General features: G+C 40.9%; 1 protein-coding gene and 1 long non-coding RNA gene across 2 annotated transcripts; one reads left to right on the top strand and one right to left on the bottom strand.

The window, feature by feature from the left end:
• Positions 1–1420: 1420 nt before the first annotated feature.
• LOC115271030 (uncharacterized) lies at positions 1421–2732 on the bottom strand. The gene is made up of 2 exons (XR_003899694.2): positions 2389–2732; positions 1421–2317 (listed from the first exon to the last, which is right to left on the bottom strand). It is a non-coding gene; the product is annotated as an uncharacterized LOC115271030 (long non-coding RNA).
• Positions 2733–17349: 14617 nt separating this feature from the next.
• Positions 17350–18693, top strand: LOC134286475 (uncharacterized). The gene has a single exon (XM_062848090.1). It carries the CDS (start codon positions 17350–17352, stop codon positions 18691–18693), a length of 1344 nt encoding a protein of 447 aa, XP_062704074.1.
• The last annotated feature ends 2306 nt before the right edge of the window (positions 18694–20999 follow it).

Genomic DNA, 20999 nt, shown 5'->3' with positions numbered 1-20999 from the left:
ATTGTGCTGAGCTTCTTCTTCACACAGTGTTCCCATCCTGGCCATTTTCGCTTCCAACTCATTAATGCGAGCTAGTAAAGAGCGTACACAGTCACTGCCTTCAAACTGGTTAGCTACTGCAGGAATTCCTGAAGCAGTAGTACTCACTGAAACGTCTGCACCTGGATCTGCATTTCGAAGAGGTGGAACTGCCGAAACATTCTCTGAACGAAACAAGTCGATCAGAGCTTGTTCCTCCAGTCCCTCCTGATTGTGCTGTTCAGATGCAGAGGTTTTAGTGTAGAAATACTGGTCCAACAGATCCACCACATCAACAAGCATTGACTTGAGGAAACTTTCTGTTTCCTCCGAATCCCTAAAGTGCTTTATATAAAGGATAAGCCGGTGACCGAAATGTAGCAATTTTGCTTTGCCCCTTACCCTTGAATTCTTATCGCTCTGCTGCAACCCTGCAAAAAGTTCGTCGAAGTTGCGTCGACAGAACTGTACAACTTCCTCACCATTCCCCTCTAAAACTACCTCTTCAATAATAGTATCATTCTGCTTCTCAGTTTTCATATGCTCACGGAGCCACCTTCGCCTTCGTGAGTAGGTGGGATCATCCCGAATGACGATCGATCGAATATTGGTTTCGAAGTCCAACTCCTCTGGAGACAAATGGTCCACCCTTAAGCCGTGGTACCACTCCCGAATCTTCTCAACGGCGTGTGCGAATTGTGTTTCAAATGCCTCCGCCATTTCTCAAATGAGAATGTAAAATTAAAAATAAGAAATGAAACCAAAAAAATAAACAAAATAAGCTAAACCTACAAAAAACAGTACAGCTACTTTTCGCCCAAAAAAACGAAGAAGTGGCTTAAATAAAAGCTTATTTCTATTAAATTAGGAAAAAAAATTACAAAAAAAAGATAAAGAAAAATGAATAAACTAATCCAGCATATATTATGCTAAACTAGACACTAGAAAGTATAAAAATGAAAAAAAGAAAAATATTTACAAAAGAATTTTAAATTAGAGGCATTGTGTATAAAAGGAAGCAAAATTTCACAAATAATTCATTAAATTCTACTAATAGACTAATTCACTTTTCTGTTATAAAAAGAAGCGGCTAATTTATAAAGACGAATCGAAAGGAAAAGAACGATTCACAGCAGTAGTTCTCATCATCCGAACGATTCCAAAAGAACAAAAGTATTCCGTTTAGCACAATACTATTTCGATACAATTCACTTCACTATTCATAAAAAGAACAATTGGAATATAAAGGATTCCAATTCCTCCCGGAGCTACTCTGAAAAGGGTTCCACTTTAAGGTTAAAATGGAAACCTTTTCCTTTATTTTGCGTTGGGCGCCAATTGTTAGAAAATCTTTTTGTTGGGCCACCCTATTGTGGCCACCCAGGCTTTTTCCTGGGCCTCAGGGTCGTTCACTATGGCTCCGACGAGGAAATTGGATGGATTACGGACAATCTTCCCCTAAAAAAAACTGGCAAGGTAGACTAGACACGAAAGATGGTTGATTTTAGGGCTCAGCGGTTATATAATAATTTCCAACACTGCAGGCTAGTTAATTTAACATTTCGGGTTTATATTCATGCTCGTTAGATTCAAATCAAAAGTTCAATGAAGGATATGGGAAAAGTAAGGAAATAATGCACATTACCGACCAAAGGCTGCTCGATCCTGGTTCGAACATGGGACCTCTCTCGTCCTTCAGGTGACCTTCAAAACTAGTCGGTGAGAGTCGTCCCGACGGTTTAGATCCTGGGCTCGCCGGAATGACCAGCGAGTGTCTTCAGCCGTTCACTCGGGTCCAGCGCCATACTGAAAGGGTACACTGCGGCTTCTTCGTCGGGTTGTCGGAACGGGCGACCGGGCCAAGTAGGGTCTGGCACACCGGGGATTCCCGTTTGGATGCTGGTACGGGTACACTGCGGCTTCTTCGTCGGACTGTCGGAACGGGCAACCGAGCCAAGTAGGGTCTGGCACACCGGAGATTCCCGTCTGGATGTTGTTGGTACGGACGACCGGGCCAAATTGGGTCTGGCGCGCCGGTAATTCCTCCGATCACTTCACTACCACGCCTAAATCGAGACACTGGCTTCTTCTGTTCTTCTTGGCGTTTTATTACACAACTTGCACTTCTGCGGGTGGCCGGGCCAAGTAGAATCTGGCACACCGGCAATCCATCCGTTTCACTCCGCAAGATTTCTCCGTGTCTGCCGGGCCAACAGGAATCTGGCACACCGGCGGCTTCTCTTGCACGTGCTGGTTCAACCAAGCTGGACTGGTGTCACAAAGCCATACTAGGCGTTCACTGTATGTACAAGAGAAAAAAAAAATATACGGATTAAAACGCGCACTGTTGCAGTGACAATGGCCGTTCACCTATTGATCCCTGCTCCACGATGACGAGCAGTTTTATTCCTTCGTTGGCGTCGGGAGTCTACATCGTACCAATACTATCGTACTGACAGACGGCTCGCGATGTGGGGTGTCGCGAGGTGGATTGTTGCGATGGAGTAACGGCTGCTGTCTTTTGAGGTGCAATTTAGGTGGAAATAGGGGTGCTCAGGTAGGACAAAATTTATCGATGTTTTTTTTCTAATTCAATTTTCTATTCCTTATTCAAATTTAATTTCAGTTTTTTTTTCTGCCATTAAAGTAATTGAAATAATAATTTAAAAGTTTAAAAGAATAATAATAATGAAATACTAAAGTAAGGAAATTAAAGAAAATATGTACACAAAAATATTTACAAAAAGTATGGGACCTTTTGGGAGGTAACAACGGCGACCTCGGCTGCAGCACTAGGCAGCTCGACTCCGAATCACAGAAACGACTGGTACGACGGCGAATGTGAACAGTTGAAAAACGAGAAGAATGCAGCATGGGCGAGAACTTTGCAACACCGTACGAGGGCGAATGAGGCACGTTATAGACAGGCGTGGGACAACCAGAACTCAGTCTTCCGGAGGAAGAAGCATCAGCAGGAAGGACGAGATCGCGGAGCGATGGAACAGCTGTACCGCGCTAAGGACACACTGAAGTTCTACAAGAAGCTGAACCGCTTACTCACAGGCTTTGTGCCAGAAGCCAACATGTGCCGAGATAATCAAGGTAATCTTCCCACGAGCGAGTGGGAGGTGGTCGAGAGGTGGCTGCAGCATTACGATGAGCATCTCACTGGCGATATTTCAAGCACCGAAGGTGGCGTGGTAACAGATCTAGGAGTTACGTGCGCAAGACGAAAGATTTCCAAGAGATTGAGTAGTAGGTTGACCGGTTGAAAAACAATAAAGCCGCTGGAGCAGATCAACTGCCAAGCTAGCTTCCAAAATACGGTGACGAAGCACTGGTGAGAGCATTATACTGTGTCATCACCAAGATTTGGGAGGTGGAACTATTACCGGAGGAATGGATGGTAGATATCGTGTGTCCCATCTACAAAAAGGACGACAAGTTGGATTGCGGAAAGTATCGCGCAATCACTACTGAGCGTTACACAGAAAGAATATCTGAATATTAAGCACACTGGAATCACAGATCTCACAGATACAAGCTTCACGTAATCTGAAATCAAGCGTAAAAATATGCGCCTTGTCATACACAGGCATTTACTTCAGAAATATCAATGAAAATTACGCGGTTGCTAAAACTAGTGATTTTGTAGTGATTTTTCGATTTATTTCCTCAAATTTCATCAAGCTGTTAGCAGTTAGAAGCAGCAGTGTTTATTTCTGATGATAAGATAGTGATTCGTTTGTCTGAGACAGTGAATAAATAGTGTGCAAGAGTTTCGACGGTGCGGATTCCTTGGCAGCAGCAGCTGCAGGTTCCAGGACGCGAAGATTGTAGTGAATTTTGCAATTTGCATAAAATGAGATAAATAAATAGGTTAAATACGATTTTCATTTATTTCTTTAAACGATGAATGAATTTTCTCCATGATGGTCTTTACGGTTTCAGTGATTTCGGCACTTCCACCTCGGTTCACTTTCTGATTGATAATTCGCAAGTTGAAAACAAACCACCAAACCAAAAACGCTATAAAGGAAATTTACACGATGATTAAAATTTACACCTGCAATCGAAATTGGACATGTAAATTTTAATGCTAGCAGAATTTTTTGTCAGTGCTGGCATTCTCGTTATGTGCATTAGATCTCGCGTAAATTTACACTGTGTATACCTACAAGATACTCTCTCAAATTTTATGCCTCCGTTTATTACCGATTGCAAGAAAAATCATGGGGCAATATCAGGCTAAATTAATGGGTGAACGCGCTACAACGGACCACATGCTCGCCATCCGCCAGTTGTTGCAGAAATGCCGCGAATACAACGTGCCCATAGGGGTGGTGGGGGTAAAATGGACAGGGTACAGTTTCATGGCTTTTATTGTTTTTCAAAATGCTACAACGATTGAAGCTTATGCCTAAGCATGAATCATTATACTTTTGCTGGTCTTGAACATTAAAATCAAATAAACCTCTTCAAAATGACAAAAATTTTAAAAATCACGTGAAAAAACGGAAATGATGTAAAATCTGCTTATAATTGCTAAGGTTTTCTCGTAAGTTATTTTAAAATTATAACAAGTTTTACACCCTAAACCAATAAAGTCCACGTAGTAAAATATATTTGACCGAAAAAAAAAATTAAATTTTGTTACAAAAAAAGTTTTGGAAATAATTTTAACAAAATCAGACCGTGGGGGTAAAATGGAAAATCGGTTCAAATTTTACCAAAATTTTATTTTTTTTTGCAAACTTCAGAATCATCAGCCGTCATACCTATCGTGAGATAGTTGAAGTAAAAAGTTATAAAAAAATATTTTATCTCAACAAAATATAATTTTCATTCAAAACAGTGCTTGTTTTTTACACTATTTTTACAATAATTATTAAGGTGTGTTTCAAAGTTTGTATTAAAAGTTTGAAAACGACAAAATAACGGTATCGCATGAAATTTGATAGTTTGTATTTAAAAACATAGTAACAATATGCTGTTATATAAATTTTAACGACTTGTTCATTTTACCCCATCGATTGTCCATTTTACCCCCACCAGTTTTTCACGCTATTTTGATGCACGATTTGGTGAAGAAAATAATCTAAGAAAACAATATTTTTTAAAGGTAACCCCTTACAAGATTTTTAGAGTATATCATTACCTTCCATGTTACTTGGAAAAGCAGATGGATTTTGCCACATTTCCGCGGGAAACGACTAAAATGCTTAGGTTGTCCACTTTACCCCCACCACCCCTACCCACATATCACCTGTTCATCGATTTTAAATCGTAACACATCAAAATAAGTTGCAGCTGAAAAAATGTTAAAATATGTTACAAAAAAGTTTTTTGGGAACATCTCTAGTTAAAAAATAGTTTTCACAAGTTTTTAGGAAACATGTGTTCTTCTTCTTCTTTATGGCACGACGTCCCCACTGGGACTTGGCCTGCCTCGCTTCAACTTAGTGTTTTTTGAGCACTTCCACAGTTATTAATTGAAGGGATTTCTTTGCCTGCCATTGCATGAATTTGTATATTGTGAGGCAAGTACAATGATACACTATGCCCAGCGAGTCGAGAAAGTTTTCCCGACCGGAACGGGAATCGAACCCGCCGTCTCCGGATTGGCGATCCATAGCCTTAACCACTAGGCTAACTGGAGACCCCTTGAAACATGTGTATTCAAAGTAATGTTTCCATTATGTTTTTTGAGAACAAACACAAAAAATGTGTGTTTCGTCACTTGACAGTGGTTTGTCACTCATGTTTGTTAAACATGTTATCGTTAAGTTTTATTTACAATACGCATAACATCATTCCATCATAACATGAAATACGCGGTTTAATTTTCACAAATGTTTGTTTACATTTGCTTGTCAGTGGGTATCAGTTCTGTATGAATCTGAGGCGTGTTGTAGTGAAAAATAAAATGAAATGGATCAAAATAACTAGTCGGTGTTGTCCAGTGACAGGAGATTCTACTTGCCGTAGACAGTTCGTCATCATATTCTTCACAGATTTTGGCACATTGATCGCGCACACTCCCGAACCATAAGCCGCCAGAATGACCTACAAGATGTTTTTCAGTATCCCGCACCCGCCACGGAAGGCATCACACTGCCGATCATCCTTCTTACTTTAACGGTGATACCGTGGCTGGAGCAGTCCTCTGCTTCGCTACGGCGGTGAAACTTCCATCATGTCGTCTTTTTCAGTAATGTTGAACTTTTTCAAGCGGTCAACCGTCCGTTTTGTTTGCTTTGATCCCACTGTTGCAGCACAAGTCGATTCCAGCCATTCAATTTGCAATTAATTGAGATCTACCACTTTGGGAACTAGAAATAGTTAGTTCAATTGAGATTTTTCTTTTTTCTTTGTTTGTGACGCATGTTGTTGTGCAAGTCAGCTGATTGATGTTTGGCTGCACTCTCAATAAAATAGGATAATTTTTTCGTATGTTTGCTTTCCGAAACTTTTGGATAACATATTTCAAGACATAATAAAACATTTCTTGACAGACGTACGTGACGTTCGAAATGCAAAAGGATTACAATGTTAGAAGTAAGTCACCTAGTAAGTCACCGTGACTTCTGTGTAACCAAAACATACGCAGCAGTGCACTACTGTGACATGTGTGTTGCTTGTGCAAAAAGTTCACAGTTACAGTGCTTGTCAAAAAAAATATTCACAATTAAAATGAATAAAAAGTTATGATTTGATGCCTGCCCGCAGAAACTGGCCTGAAACATGATTCTTGGTGATAGCCACATGAAAAACAAACAGAAGTAATAATTCGAACTTTATTTTTTATTCAAAACATAGTTTAATGCATAATGCTAAAAGACTGAATTTAGCCAATCTTTGACTAGATGGCGGTAGTGTGCAAATGTCAAACGCAAACAAAGCCGATACAAACGCCACGGTCCACAATCGAATTTTGAAATCGACCCATAAATTAGTGCATGATGGTAATGATCAAAGTGTTACGTTTGTTTGGCTGTGTAACATTTGCCTCAAAATTCTATCAGTCTGTTAACGACCACTAATCTATTGAGTGACCCGAATATTCACTAAAGCATCATGTAAATTCTTATTTTATTTTTGTGTTGACCCTACCGATGAGTATAAATTAAAAAATTCTGTTAGTTTTGTTGAAAATTTAAAAGAACACTAAAAAATCTAATGTGAGAATATTTTTGGTTGACACTGTGTAATCTTTGAGCCAGCCATTTGATGATGCCACCATATTGATTCTTGATAAGAAGCTTATTGATAAAGATGAACGGTCGTAGAAAATCAACAAAATACTCAGTTGACCGAATAGCGCATTAATTTTGTGGAGGTAAAATGTCATAATCCACGGTAAAATTTGAAGCGCACGCTCTTTTCCGGCATGGGGATCACTAAACTTTTAAATAGTTTGGCTCGGCTGTGTTTAACTTAACGTTTCTCCATTTCATTTGTTTTTTCATAGTTTTAGTTTGATCTTTCCAGACGAGCTGCTGTCAAAATAAAAAAAAAAAACATTGACAGTTTCATGTATTTGCGTTCTCATATTCATTCTTGATTGTCAGTTGATGTTAGAAGTTTGTATTTTAAAAGTCATGAACACCACAAAAATACTTCTGCCTTTAAGCTATGCTATGTATTTCATAACATCTTGCTTACATGTTTGTTTGTTAGTTTGTTTAGTTACATCAAAACTTTTAAAAATCAAAAACATGTTGCAAAAGACATTTTTTGTGCGCTTTTTCGGTCATATAAAAGTCACGAAACATGTTACAGCATCTTTTTTCATTCTTGGGCTTGTCCGCCTTAATTTTACGTCTAGTTTGCTTGCATCGAATGGAACTTCACTTATATAATGAAATAGCATGAGGGCATTTTGCCCCGAAGGTGCATATTACCCCAGGTTACCCTACAATCGATCGAGACCAGCTATGACAGATTATGCACGAATACGGATTCCGGGATAAACTGATACGATTGATCAAGACGATGATGGATCGAGTGATGTGCGTAGTTCTAGTATCAGGGACACTCTCGAGTCTCTTCGAATCTCGCAGGTGATGGTCTTTCGTGCTTTAGAGGGTGTAGTAAGGAAAGCGGGGATAAACACGAGTGGAACGATTTCGGATTAGTCATTAATGTGTCGAAGACAAAGTACATGACGGCAAAGGGCTCCAGGGAGGAATCACCGTGCCCGTCACCCCGAATTTCTTTCGATGGTTATGAATTCAAGGTAACTAAATAAATCGTGTACTTGGGCTCACTGGTGACCGCCGACAACGAGACCAGCAGAGAAATTCAGAGGCGCATTGTGACAGGAAATCAAGCTTATTTTGGACTCCGCAGAACTCTACGATCGAACAAAGTTCGCCGTCACACAAAGTTAACTATCTACAAAACGCTGATTAGACCGGTCGTCCTCTATGGGCACGAAACATGGACCCTACGTGCAGAGGATCAACGTGCCCTTGGAGTTTTCGAACGGAAGGTGTTGCGTACCATCTACGGCGGAGTGCAGATGGAAGACGGGACTTGGAGAAGGCGAATGAACCACGAGCTGCATCAGCTGCTGAGAGAACCAATCATCGTCCATACCGCGAAAATCGGGAGGCTACGGTGGGCGGATCACGTCATCAGGATGGCGGATTGCAACCCGACTAAAATGGTTCTCGAGAGTCATCCGACCGGTACAAGAAGACGTGGTGCGCAGCGAGCTAGGTGGGTCGACCAAGTGGAGGACGATCTGCGGACCCTACGCAGAGTGCAGAACTGGAGACAAACAGCCATGGACTAGGCCATGGACCGAGTGGAATGGAGGCGGCTACTATGTACAGCAGAGGCCACCCCGGCCTTAGCCTGATCGGTAAGTAAGACGGTCGGCTGTAGCGTTGATGGAGGAAGTAGGGAAATGTTGATGTTGCAGCTTTTTTGTGTTATGATGGTGATAATGCACAAGACTGCTGGTGACTGCAGACAATGACACCAGCAGAGACGCATTGTGGCAGGAAATCAAGCTTACTTTGGGCTCCGCAGAACTCTACGATTGAACAAAGTTCGCCAACACACGAAGTTAACCATCTACAAAACGCTGTAGACCGGTCGTTCTCTATGGGCACGAGTCATGGACCCTACGGGCATAGAACCAACGCGCCCTTGGAGTTTTAGAACGGAAAGTGTTGCGTACCATTTACGGCGGAGTGCAGATGGAAGACGGAACTTGGAGAAGACGAATCAATCATCCACACCGCGAAAATCGGGAGGCTACAGTGGGCGGGTCACGTCATCAAGATGTCGGATAGCAACCCGACTGAAATGGTTCTCGAGAGCCATCCAACCGGTACAAGAAAACGTGGAGCGCAGTGAGCTATGTGGGTGGACCAAGTGGAGGACGATCTGCGGACCCTACGCAGAATGCGGAACTGGAGTCACACAGTCACGGACCGAGTAGAATGGAGACGACTCCTATGTATAGCAGAGGACACTCCTATAAGATAAGTAATTTTTAATAAGTGTTGTCAAAAATATGATATTCTACAAATAAATGTTTGCATCTCATAAACAGATTTGTTGACATCAACCAATGCAATGTTAACATGGTAAGTGTAATGATTGAAAGGAAACGACGCAATGACGAGGTTTTTTTCCTATCTTATTTAATGAATAATGAGTTTCATTACTACGTGAGCTAGCGAAAAAAGCGAATTGTTTTTCACTGCTATAGATGCTAACCCTGCTTTAAGAGCATTCGTTTATTACTAGCGGAAAATCCGCTTAGACATTCGCTCCGCGATTGACAGCCACTCCAATCGCTGTCCAATGTTGCGTCATCTTTCAATACTCGACGTCTAAAGACCTTTTCGAAAAGGTTCTCGTAAGCTGACTGACGACGACGGCGACTGGCAGCTTCTATTCGTTCTCTGTTTCACGGAATGGAAATTGCATCCCCCTTACAAACTCTCGACTCGACATCGACGGATGGAGTGAATTATGATAATCACACAAACACCGCATGGGGTACGTTCTTTCCCTGTTTTCCTCGAAGGACTTCTCGTGATCCGTACAGATACAGTTTGCGATGTTCGTTCGAGTTTCCTGCGTTGTGTTCGTTATAGTTGTTGGTACGGAAAGTACGCATTTTGGCACAAAAGTGCGTGTTGTAGATGTACGACTGAAAGCCACGGAATTATGTTCCTCGGTCAGGCATCGTATCCTTTGCCAACTTTACCAGCAGCAAACAACTGATGGAGAAACGATATTCCACGGATCCGACTCCAAAGGCTTTGCGGCTGGTGTGGGGGAAGCTGACGCGAGAAATCGGCAGAGCATTCAATCACGTGGAGAACCTCATTCATAAACATTTTTGCACCAATTCAGTGAGCCAGATCGCGGCCGACAACGACGACGAGGAAATCGTTTTCATGTACCGGCTTCAATCACAATGACGGACGGCGTCGTTGTGCGTGAGTTTCACGAGTGCTCCTATTTCACGTTGACGTCCCCCCCCCTGCTGATGGGTCCGTAGTCGGCGGGGTAGGCAACAAGCAGTACATTACAATAATGCATGAACCGCGTTGGATGTTGGATCATCGGTTGTAACAACTTGCCTGGGTAAATCTTCAGCCAGAGAGGTGTTCGTTTATTTAGGCTACGGTACATAGAATGTTTCCATCCAGGCTGACATCGATTTTGGGCTTTGGAAGCGTTATTCACATGTCAGACCATGTGACGCTATATTTGCTTAAGCTTTTATTGAATTGCGATCGAATATTTATATCGAAGTAAATTGCATTATACTTTGGTCTCTGGTACAATTCTCATGACAGTGGAATCCGGCAAACAACACTGCTATGTTCGTACTGTGACACCAATGTAAAGACGAGCAATGCAATATAATAGAACACGCCGTTGTCACTTGGTGATATTTGAATGAACTGGACAGTTCACTTGAAACCTTCATTCTAGTCTATTGTTTTGCATAACTTTCGTTGCCGCCTCAAAATTCAATGAATATCTGGCAGATTTGCCGTACGGTGACAGCTGTCGATAAAATTGGCTTGATAACTCGGCTATTGCGGGAACCTAGGTATGCGAATCCGTGTATCACACGGCATCCACCCAAATTACTCTCGTCTGTCTTGAAATCCTAATCGTCCAACACTCTACTACGCCACGTTTGAGCCTTACCTTACCTCACCAAACAGGCTAAGGCCGGGGTGGCCTCTGCTGTACATAGTAACCGTCTCCATTCCACTCGGTCCGTGGCAGTTTGTCTCCAGTTCCGCACTCTGCGTAGGGTCCGCAGATCGTCCTCCACTTGGTCGACCCACCTAGCTCGCTGCGCTCCACGTCTTCTTGTACCGGTCGGATGGCTCTCGAGAACCATTTTAGTCGGGTTGCTATCCGACTTCCTGATGACGTGACCCGCCCACCGTAGCCTCCCGATTTTCGCGGTATGGACGATGGTTGGTTCTCCCAGCAGCTGATGCAGCTCGTATCAGTAGGTCGGCTCTAGAGGCACGTTCTCCTCCATTTGGGAAATTTGTGCCATAATGATGCAGCTCGTGGTTCATTCGCCTTCTCCAAGTCCCGTCTTCCATCTGCATTCCGCCGTAGATGGTACGCAACACCTTCCGTTCGAAAACTCCAAGGGCGCGTTGGTCCTCTGCACGTAGGGTCCATGTTTCGTGCCCATAGAGGACGACCGGTCTAATCAACGTTTTGAAGATAGTCAACTTCGTATTACGGCGAACGCTTTTAGTACCTGTGCAAAGTTTACAAGTTCTTCTACTGGAGATCTTTGGAATTTCCTATCGAAGGCCTGAAACCATTTTCTTGGCCAACCAAAGCATTCAGAACTAATGACCCCGCCCGCATTGGAGCCCATTAGATTCCTTCAAGTAAACGTGTCCTAGTCTTCAACAGCCCAGTCTCAGCATAGTTCGACTGAATATCTGAGAGTTTACTGCTTTTTATTCTGGTGCTTATGATACCAGAATTCCAATTTCTTTTGTGTCAACTATTGACTAAAAGTTAAATCTTTATAATTGAGCTATTGAACCGCAACTGACAGAAGCAAACTCTTGATTACCGAGTGCCTCTGTCTAACAAGTTACTGCAATATGTGCTTCTACGAAGAAGCAGGCCGTGTTCCAGCTGGTGTGTCATACCAGAAAGAACTCAAATCGTGCAGTATCACACCGGAAAGAAACGCAGCAATCTCTGCGCCATGAAAACATTTGGACGAACGATTAATCTCAGCAGTAGGCCGCGCCACCACGATGCGTTTCATTCCACCACATCGGCCCGGCGCGAGGCAGCATGGCGTGCTGCGTTTCATTGCGGCGACCAAGAAGACGACAAAACTAGCGGGCGGCGGCGTTCGCGTTGCGATGGATGGATACAAAATCAATGCGACTGCGAACAAAACGCCGCCACGCGCCACGTGCCATCGGATTGATTGATGAGAGAAGCTTTCCGTCCAATGGTTGGAGGATTTCCTTTCTGTTTCGTATTTTCCTGGGACGGCGGTGGGTAGAGCGTTTGATGTTTTGTTTTCCTCCTAGCACTGCCTGCCATGGAATAGCGCGCGCGAATCGAACGAAACCCATCAGCTTATCGAGCGCCCACAGGAGCACGATAATTGATCACCTGCCGGGAAAAAAAGACCGAACAATTCGCGCTTCTGCTTGTAGATATTTAGACTTGGATTGGAATCCGAGGCGTTCGTTGGAGGTGTCGGAGCGTGTCATTGCGAGGAGGCAAAATAAAAGCAAGTCAGCGATTTGCGATCAACAAGTACAAACCGGCGGCAATGCAATGGTGCCGGTGCCGGAAGAGATGGCAATTTGGAAACGAAAGCGAAAATTAGCTTCGAGCTTGCTGGAACAGATTCGTGCGTGATTGATGGAGCTTCTAGATGGAACCTATCTTTTCGATATTGATTTCGGGAATCTATCTTTATCTTGATTAAGCAACACTGTAATGGAAATAGGTCAATAGAGCTAATAAGTTGCCATAAAAGATGCTGGATCATTAGGCCGAAAATGATTCGTCAGGCCCAATCGATGCTAGAAAAAAGGCAGTGATTCTGGTGCTATTTTCGAAGTTTGAGGTATCCCTTATTCAAAATATTTGAATTTTGCAGTAGAATCAGAAAAATGATCATGCTATGATGTTATGCTACTTCCCAACGTTACGTCCTTACAATTTCCCCAGAGAATTTTACTGTCTAGGAAACGTTTGATACAGGAAAATTCAGTCAAGTTGGTCGAATAAATTGATTAATAGTACAAGATCATTGTTGCGATACTATATCGAGGATTCCTATGTCAAAGTACGTGCATGGTTTCTGATAGTTAACGACATCTTAAAGATTGCTAGGGAAATGGAATGAAAAGAATGGCGTAAGAAAAACGACGACTGATAGTTTAGATAGTTAATGCGTTTAGTAAACTAGTTAGTAAAATAGTACTTAAGTATTACATCTTATTATAAATTATCCAAGTGTGTTCGTGTAATCCAAATATTGCGGCATAAATTTATAAATGCATTATCTAATTACCACAATCAACATCGTAGATCTGGCGAAGCTGATGATGCCATTATTTGTTTGCATATAGTGAGGGATGAGGTAGTAGTGGTCGCACAGAAAAATTGTGAGACACACTGAATCTAAGATAAAATGAATTCGAAATAATATACTTATTTTTAGCTTTAGCTTATCCATCAAACGACAGTTTTAAATCTGCTCAAAGAAGTTCAGCTTATCGGACCTTCGTCCCCACATTACGCAACAATCATGTAAAAAAACGGAATGCTAAATAGTGAGAAACCCCCGTACAGGTCTGCAACACAATCCTACTAAGTAAAAAGAAAATCGTGTTAGGTACTGTTCCTTTGAATTCCACTAAGAATCTGCATCCTTTGACAGACACGTATTTCGACCTCAACTGTAAGGTTGTCTTCAGTGTCTTGTACTTGATTGGACTTTCTCGCAAGCTTGTTACGATCGAAATCTTTTGTCTCCAAAAATATGTATGGTTGGTTCAGAATCTAATATTTTGAGCAATGGAAATGCACTAATGCCCCAAAAAATTCAAAATGTTCCGAAATTTATTAAGGAATTTAAAGGATTCCTTTGAAAATGTCTCAGAGGATTTACCCTGGAATTACTTAACTAATTGCTTCAAAAATTTTCCTTTTCGAATTGCTTTGCGGTTCTTTCGGAAATTTAGAGATTCGTGACAAGCACTTGATGGAGCGTGGTTGGTTAATGATTGCGCTGTATTTTCCGAACGATCTTTCTGTACGAGTTATATAGGTATGTACCTTGCCTTTTGTTGCAAATCTGCAGCGTTGAATAAAATTAAGTGAACCCAGAATTTTCAACTTTATATCGACGGTCTCCGACTAGAACTTCCAAAAGCTTCATGTTACAGATTGCTTCAGAAAATCTGCCATTTGTTCTTCCAGAAGTGTTACAAAGAATTCTTTTAATAAATCTGACATAAATTATTTCACCAATTTCTCCATAATTTTTCACAAATTATTTCAGGATTGTTTGAGAATTTCGCACAGGGGTTACTTCAGAAATTCCTCTGGATATTTATTCACAAATTTCCCTAGGTATTCGTTTGATTAGAAATTCATTTTATCCTAAAAATTCCACAAATAATTCTTTGGAGGCATCCTGAAAAAATGAGAGGAATTTCAGAAGTAAATCATCCTCATTTTTTTGCGAAAAATTATTCATGAATTTGAGCAGAAATTTCTCCAGGAATTTTTTCAAAAGTTCTTTCAGAACTGCTAGAGACAATTCTTCAGAAATCCCTTCAGAGATTCCTTTATTCAATCTTTCAGTGATGCCTTCAGAAACTATTCCAGAGTTTTCCAGAAAATGTTTTAAAAGCTCCTTCAAATATTTGAACTGGGGTTACTTTGGAAATTCTTCCAAAGATTTCATCAGAAATTCCCACGGTTATTCCCAATTTCTCCGGAAATTCCACTAGGGATTGCTCTAAAAGTTGCAGATTTCTTCAGAAAATCCTTCAGAGATTTACCATTTTTTCGGGACTTCGGAAATTTTTTTTAGCATTCTCTTAAACGGTCGTTCAAGGATTTATTCCAAAACTTTAGAAATTACTCCAAGGATTTTTTTTAATCTGAATTTCTGTCAGAAAATCTTCTTGGGATTTCTCTAGAAATTCTTCCACTGACTCGTTTTAAAAAATTGTAAGATCCATTCAGGAATTTTCCGCAAGAATTCCTATAGAAACTTTCCTAGGGGTTCCTACACAAAATTTTCGAGAGATTCTATCAGAAAATCTCCCATGTCTTTCATTTTAAATTTGACTAATAATTTCTTCAGATATGTCTCCAGCTTTTCCTCCAGAGATTTCTTTTCAAATTCCTCTAAGGTTTACTTTAAAAAAGTTCCAAAGTTTAATTTGATAATTCTTTCATGGACTCTTGCTGAAATCCATCCTAGGATTAATTTCAAAAAATCTTTCACGAGTTCCTGACAAAATTTCTCAGGGATTCTTAAAGAAATTCTATTAAGGACTTCTTAAGAAACTCTTCGTAGATGTACTTCAAAAAATCATCCGAGAAATCTAAAGAAATTCAGTTAGAAATTCTTACACAATATCTTCTAGGGATTCCTTTTTTTGTGACATTTCTTTAGAAAGTTCTTCAAGAATTCCTTTCGAAAAAAACTTGTACACACTCGATTCTTTTTTGCACGGGTTGGGTTTTTGCTAAAACTCAGTCAATTTTGAGCCGATTCTCATGAAATTGTGTACACATGTAGCCACGATTAATACTATCCGTGTACGAAAGGTCCGTACAAAAAAAAATCGGGTTTAGCTTGTTCCAGATTTAGATTGTATAAATTTCGCCCCCAGAAAGCACTTCAAGGTTTTCTTAAGAAAGTTTTAGAAAACCCTCCATGGATTCCTTCAGATTTTTTTACGGAATTCTTTCAGAGATTCTGGCAGAAATTCACCCAGAGATTGTACAGAAATATTCGTATCTGTCAAAGGATAAGCAAAACAGGGCGGAATCGAAACTAATTACACTCATTCGAAAAGGGTATTCTGCTTAGAGGGTTCGAAAAATCGGTACAAGAAGAAAAATCAATTTAAAAATTCTTTCTCAACATACACTCCCGATCAAAAGTTTGGGGTCACCCCCTCAAAAACATGTCATTTTTTTGGCCCATGTCTCTACCAATTTGCATCCGATTTCAAAGCCCTAGGTCTCATTCAAAAGATAATAAGTTAAAGAAACTTTGAACATGATTTAAATGAAACTTTTTAAAAAAGTTTGCATGTAAACTTAAGCTAAAGTTGCCAAATTTTCTAAAAAAAATGAATATAAATTTACGGCAATTTCGCTGGAAATTGGGTTGACCTAATTTGTCACGCAAAAATCAACCTTTTTCAACCCCCCCCCTCCCCCCTATGTCACACTTTTTGTATGGGATGTCTCAAATTTTTGTATGGATCGTCACGTTATGCAAAACCCCCCCTCCCCCCTAAAAGCGTGACGTAATTTGTGCATGGCCGCTGAGAGCGGTAACATAACCTATTTTCTATTAGCTTTCATCTGTGTTTTACCGAATTTAGCTAAAAAATCTAGAACAAAGTTATTAAGTAAATTGAATTTACATAACATTTTTTAATATAAAAATCGTTGAATACGTTAAATTAAATACATCGAACGTAAATTTAGTTAATTATCTTTGAAATGATCCTAAAAGAATTAAAATTTTACTATAGATGACGAAGATATCAGTAAATCAATTTTCCATGTTTTATGAAAGTGACCCCAAACTTTTGACCGATACATAATTTTGAGGGGTGACCCCAAACTTTTGGTCGATGACATCAAGAGTTAATTTACTTAAAAACTTTTTTCTAAAAATAAAAAGAAGACCGCGTTAAGTACTGTTCCTTTGAATTCCACTAAGAATTTAGTTAGTGGAATTCAAAGGAACAGTACTTAACCGTAGTGTGGCCAGCAAAAAAACACCCGTCGAAGGCCGGCAGGGTACCCGGGTACCCACGAAATGAAAATGATCATATCTCAGCGATTTTCCACCGATTTTAAAAGTTTTTGCCTCATTCAACTCAGAAACTCATTATCTATCAAGATCGTATTTGGTTGGACCGGTCCGATCACCATAGGTACCGGAAAATCCGGATTTCCGTATCCGTGTTTTTATACAATACAATACAGGATCTGGCAGGGGTCCTGGAAAATGTTGTTGGAAAAACAGAACACCACGTGAAAAACAGTTTTGAGTTTGCACAACAGGTAACAGGAATGCAGATCCCCGAGGAGCACGTGCTTTTTTCACTGGACGTGAAATCGCTATACACAAACGTTCCGGTGCAGTACGCGATGGAGTGTATCGAGGAAAGGTGGAGTGAGGTAGCCAGGCATACGAAGATCGACAAACGAAGTTTCTTGGATGCAGTAAGGCTAGTATTGGACTCTACTTTCTTCAACTATCGAGGAGTCACCTACACGCAAACCTTCGGTGTACCGATGGGATCCCCGCTGTCTCCGGTTATAGCGAACATCGTTATGGAGCGCTTGGAACAGGAGAGCATACAGAGGGTGAGTGCAGAACAACTCGATATGGTGATATACAGACGGTATGTGGACGACTGTTTTTGCGTTGCACGGAGGGAACATGTGGATCGAATCCTGGAGATTTTCTACGACTTCCATGATAGGCTGCAGTTCACGGTGGAGAAGGAAGAACATGAGCAGATTAAATTTCTCGATATCATGGTAACGAGAAAAGATGGAATCCTTGAGAAAAAATGGTTACCAAAGCAGACAAACGGACGGTATCTCGATTTCGTTTCGGAAAGTCCGTACTCCCACAAGCGCAACACTGCGATTGCCCTAGTGGATAGGGCTATCAAGTTAACCGATGCGCAGCACCGCCCCTCGGCCATCAGTACAGTGAAGGAAATGCTGAAATGTAACAATTACCCCAATTGGTTCATTCAGAATGTCCTGAAACAGAGGGTGCACAAGCACTACAACGTACTGCAGAACGATAAGGAGGTGGATGAAACGAAGTACATCCCCACGCCGTATGTACCATGTCTGAGTGAGAAGTTGCAGAAAATCCTCAAAGAACACGGCATAACACTGGCGGTGAAAGCAAAATCTAAATTGAAAAATGAGATTTTTGCTAAACTGAAGGACCCGATCCCACCAGGACAACATAAAAATGTGGTGTACTCGGTACCGTGTGGAACAGGGGATGGAAAGGTGTACATCGGACAGACGGGAAGAAAACTGGACACGAGAATCAACGAACACAAAAATGACGTGAAACGGAAAGACAACAGGACTGGATTGACGCACCACACACTATGTGACGGCCATGTGTTCAATTTTGACGAGACGAAAATAATTGAACGCATCGCCGACCAGGAGAGCAGAGTCGTCGCGGAGACATTCCACATCAAGCTGGCAGGGGAAACTAATACAGTGAACCTCCAGCGTGAATGTGGATTGTTCAACACGAACTACAATGCGTTAGTGTTTAAGCTACGACAAGTGACGAACAACGATAGACGACGAAGAGGAAACGAGAGAGGACGCGCACCACAACCGCATAGTACCCTACTAGACAGTGGTACGTGATCTCCCAGCTGGATAGGAGGTAGCATCAGCTGCGGCGATCAAATTGTGAGTTGTGGGGTGAAAAAATGAAAATGTATAAATCTTGTTTAATGTTAATTTTTTTTGTAAGAAACTTGTAGGCGTCTGAAGATGGCTGAAAAGTGATTAGGCCGAAACGTCACGCAAAAAACGATGTTGTTTTACTCGTTCACCGATAAATATCAATAAAATAGATATATACTAGTTAACGGTGATTAAACCCAACAAGTATCTACTAATGGAGTTGACCGAATTTTAAAGTGAGGAGGGGCTGGGGGAGGGGCTCCTGCATTTTTTATTACGTGGAAGGCCGGCAGGGTACCCGGGTACCCACGAAATTGAAATGATCATATCTCCGTCAGTATTTCATTGATTTTGGAAATTTTTAGCTCATTCAATTCAGAAACTCATCATCTATCGGGAAAATATTTGGTTAGACCGATCTAATCACCGTGGTTTTCGGAAAATCCATATTTTTGGGAGCATGTCCTTATACCATATTGAAACCCACATTGTTAAGGCTAGGATACCTTAAAGTGTTTATGGTCAACCATGGCCTCACGGGAAGCGTGTTCCGAAATCACAGTTTCAAAGTCAACACGTTTTATGATTCCAGGCCGGTCAGATACAATATACCAAAGCAATTTTACGATGCTTGGTACCGAAATTGCTACTAACCTACCGAAAACCCCGTATATTGTACATATTGTATTGTATAAAAACATGGATCCGGAAATCCGGATTTTCCGGTACCTATGGTGATCGGACCGGTCCAACCAAATACGATCTCGTTAGATAAAGAGTTTCTGAGTTGAATGAGGCAAAAACTTTTAAAATCGGTGGAAAAATCGCTGAGATGTGATCATTTCCATTTCGTGGGTATCCGGGTACCCTGCCGGCCTTCTACGGGTGTTTTTTTTTTGCTGGCCACACTACGGTTAATCATCAACTTTTTTCTAGATTTTTTAGCTAAATTCGGTAAAAAGCAGTTGAAAGCTAATAGAAAATAGGTTATGTTACCGCTTTCATCTTAAAGTTTGGTCGACCCAATTTCCAGTGAAATTGCCGTAAATTTATATTCATTTTTTTAGAAAATTTGGCAACTTTAGCTTAAGTTTGCATGCAAACATTTTTGGAAAAGTTTCATTTAGATCAATGTTTCTTTAACTTATTATCTTTTGAATGAGACCTAGGGTTTTGAAATTGGGTGCAAATTGGTGGAGACAAAGGCCTAAAAAATGACATGTTTTTGAGGGGGAGACCCCAAACTTTAGATCGGGAGTGTACATTTGAAACATTAGATGTTAGCCAATTACAGTATAAATTTCAGCTCAATCGTAGCATTGGCTACGGAAATAGAGATGTATGACGGGAGCAACTTTGCTTAAAATTAGAACAAAATACGATTACAAATCGACAGCCTTGTGTGGAAAGCCGTAAAAATTTCAGCTTTAATTTTTTTTCCTTCACGTTTTCGAACTCAGGGCATGATTTTACACTAAAATGATCATGAGCTAACCGAGTTCAAAAATGTTGTAAACAAGTGTAATCTAAGCAAACCATAGCTGTAGCATCTCAAAGATGGCCATTTTGTATAAAAATCGGCGTTTGTCCGATCAATTATGCACCACGGTGTACATAAATATGTAAAATTGCAAAAAATGGTCAGTTCGAAAAAAAAATCATAAAAAAACTGTTCTGTTGGGATGCTTCGCCAAGGAGAGCCAACAGCCGAAATTGAATTGAAAAGTTATTTGTAATTTTAAGGCAATGTTTCTCTTTTCTTGATTTTTTACGAAAATATCGTTGATTCTATCTCTTTAAGACCAATCTGTGACTCCTAGCCCATAATGCTATTTTTGTACCGTGTTCAATGTTAGCTCTTCAAAATTACCACAAGAAAGAAATAATTATCTACCCACCGTGACCTAAGGAGCAGTTTATCCTTTTTTCGGGAGCTACCGACCTTTCGTTTAATCAAGCCAAGGAGAACGCAAAAAAAAATAACCAGGAACCGGAGCATACGCAAGCAGAATTACTTCCACCAGCCGTCAGCTACAAAGTCTCCTTCTCCGTCAAATCCAGTCAGTGGATATGGTGAAATGGAGAAAAGGTGGGTTGACTAATTTGTTGCAAACAAAAAGTATTCCTCTGTGAGCTCGGACCGTTCGGGATCTCTTACGCACGGCAACAGAATTACTAAATGCGAAAGAACCGACCGGGATAAGACGGAAACGAAGAAGGAATTTGATTTCCAAGGAGACGAGGGCTTGCTTAGTCTGACATTG

The sequence above is a fragment of the Aedes albopictus genome, chromosome 2 (genome assembly GCF_035046485.1).
Source record: "Aedes albopictus strain Foshan chromosome 2, AalbF5, whole genome shotgun sequence".
Lineage (NCBI taxonomy): Eukaryota > Metazoa > Arthropoda > Insecta > Diptera > Culicidae > Aedes > Aedes albopictus.
This window is presented reverse-complemented; position numbering and strand designations above follow the sequence as displayed.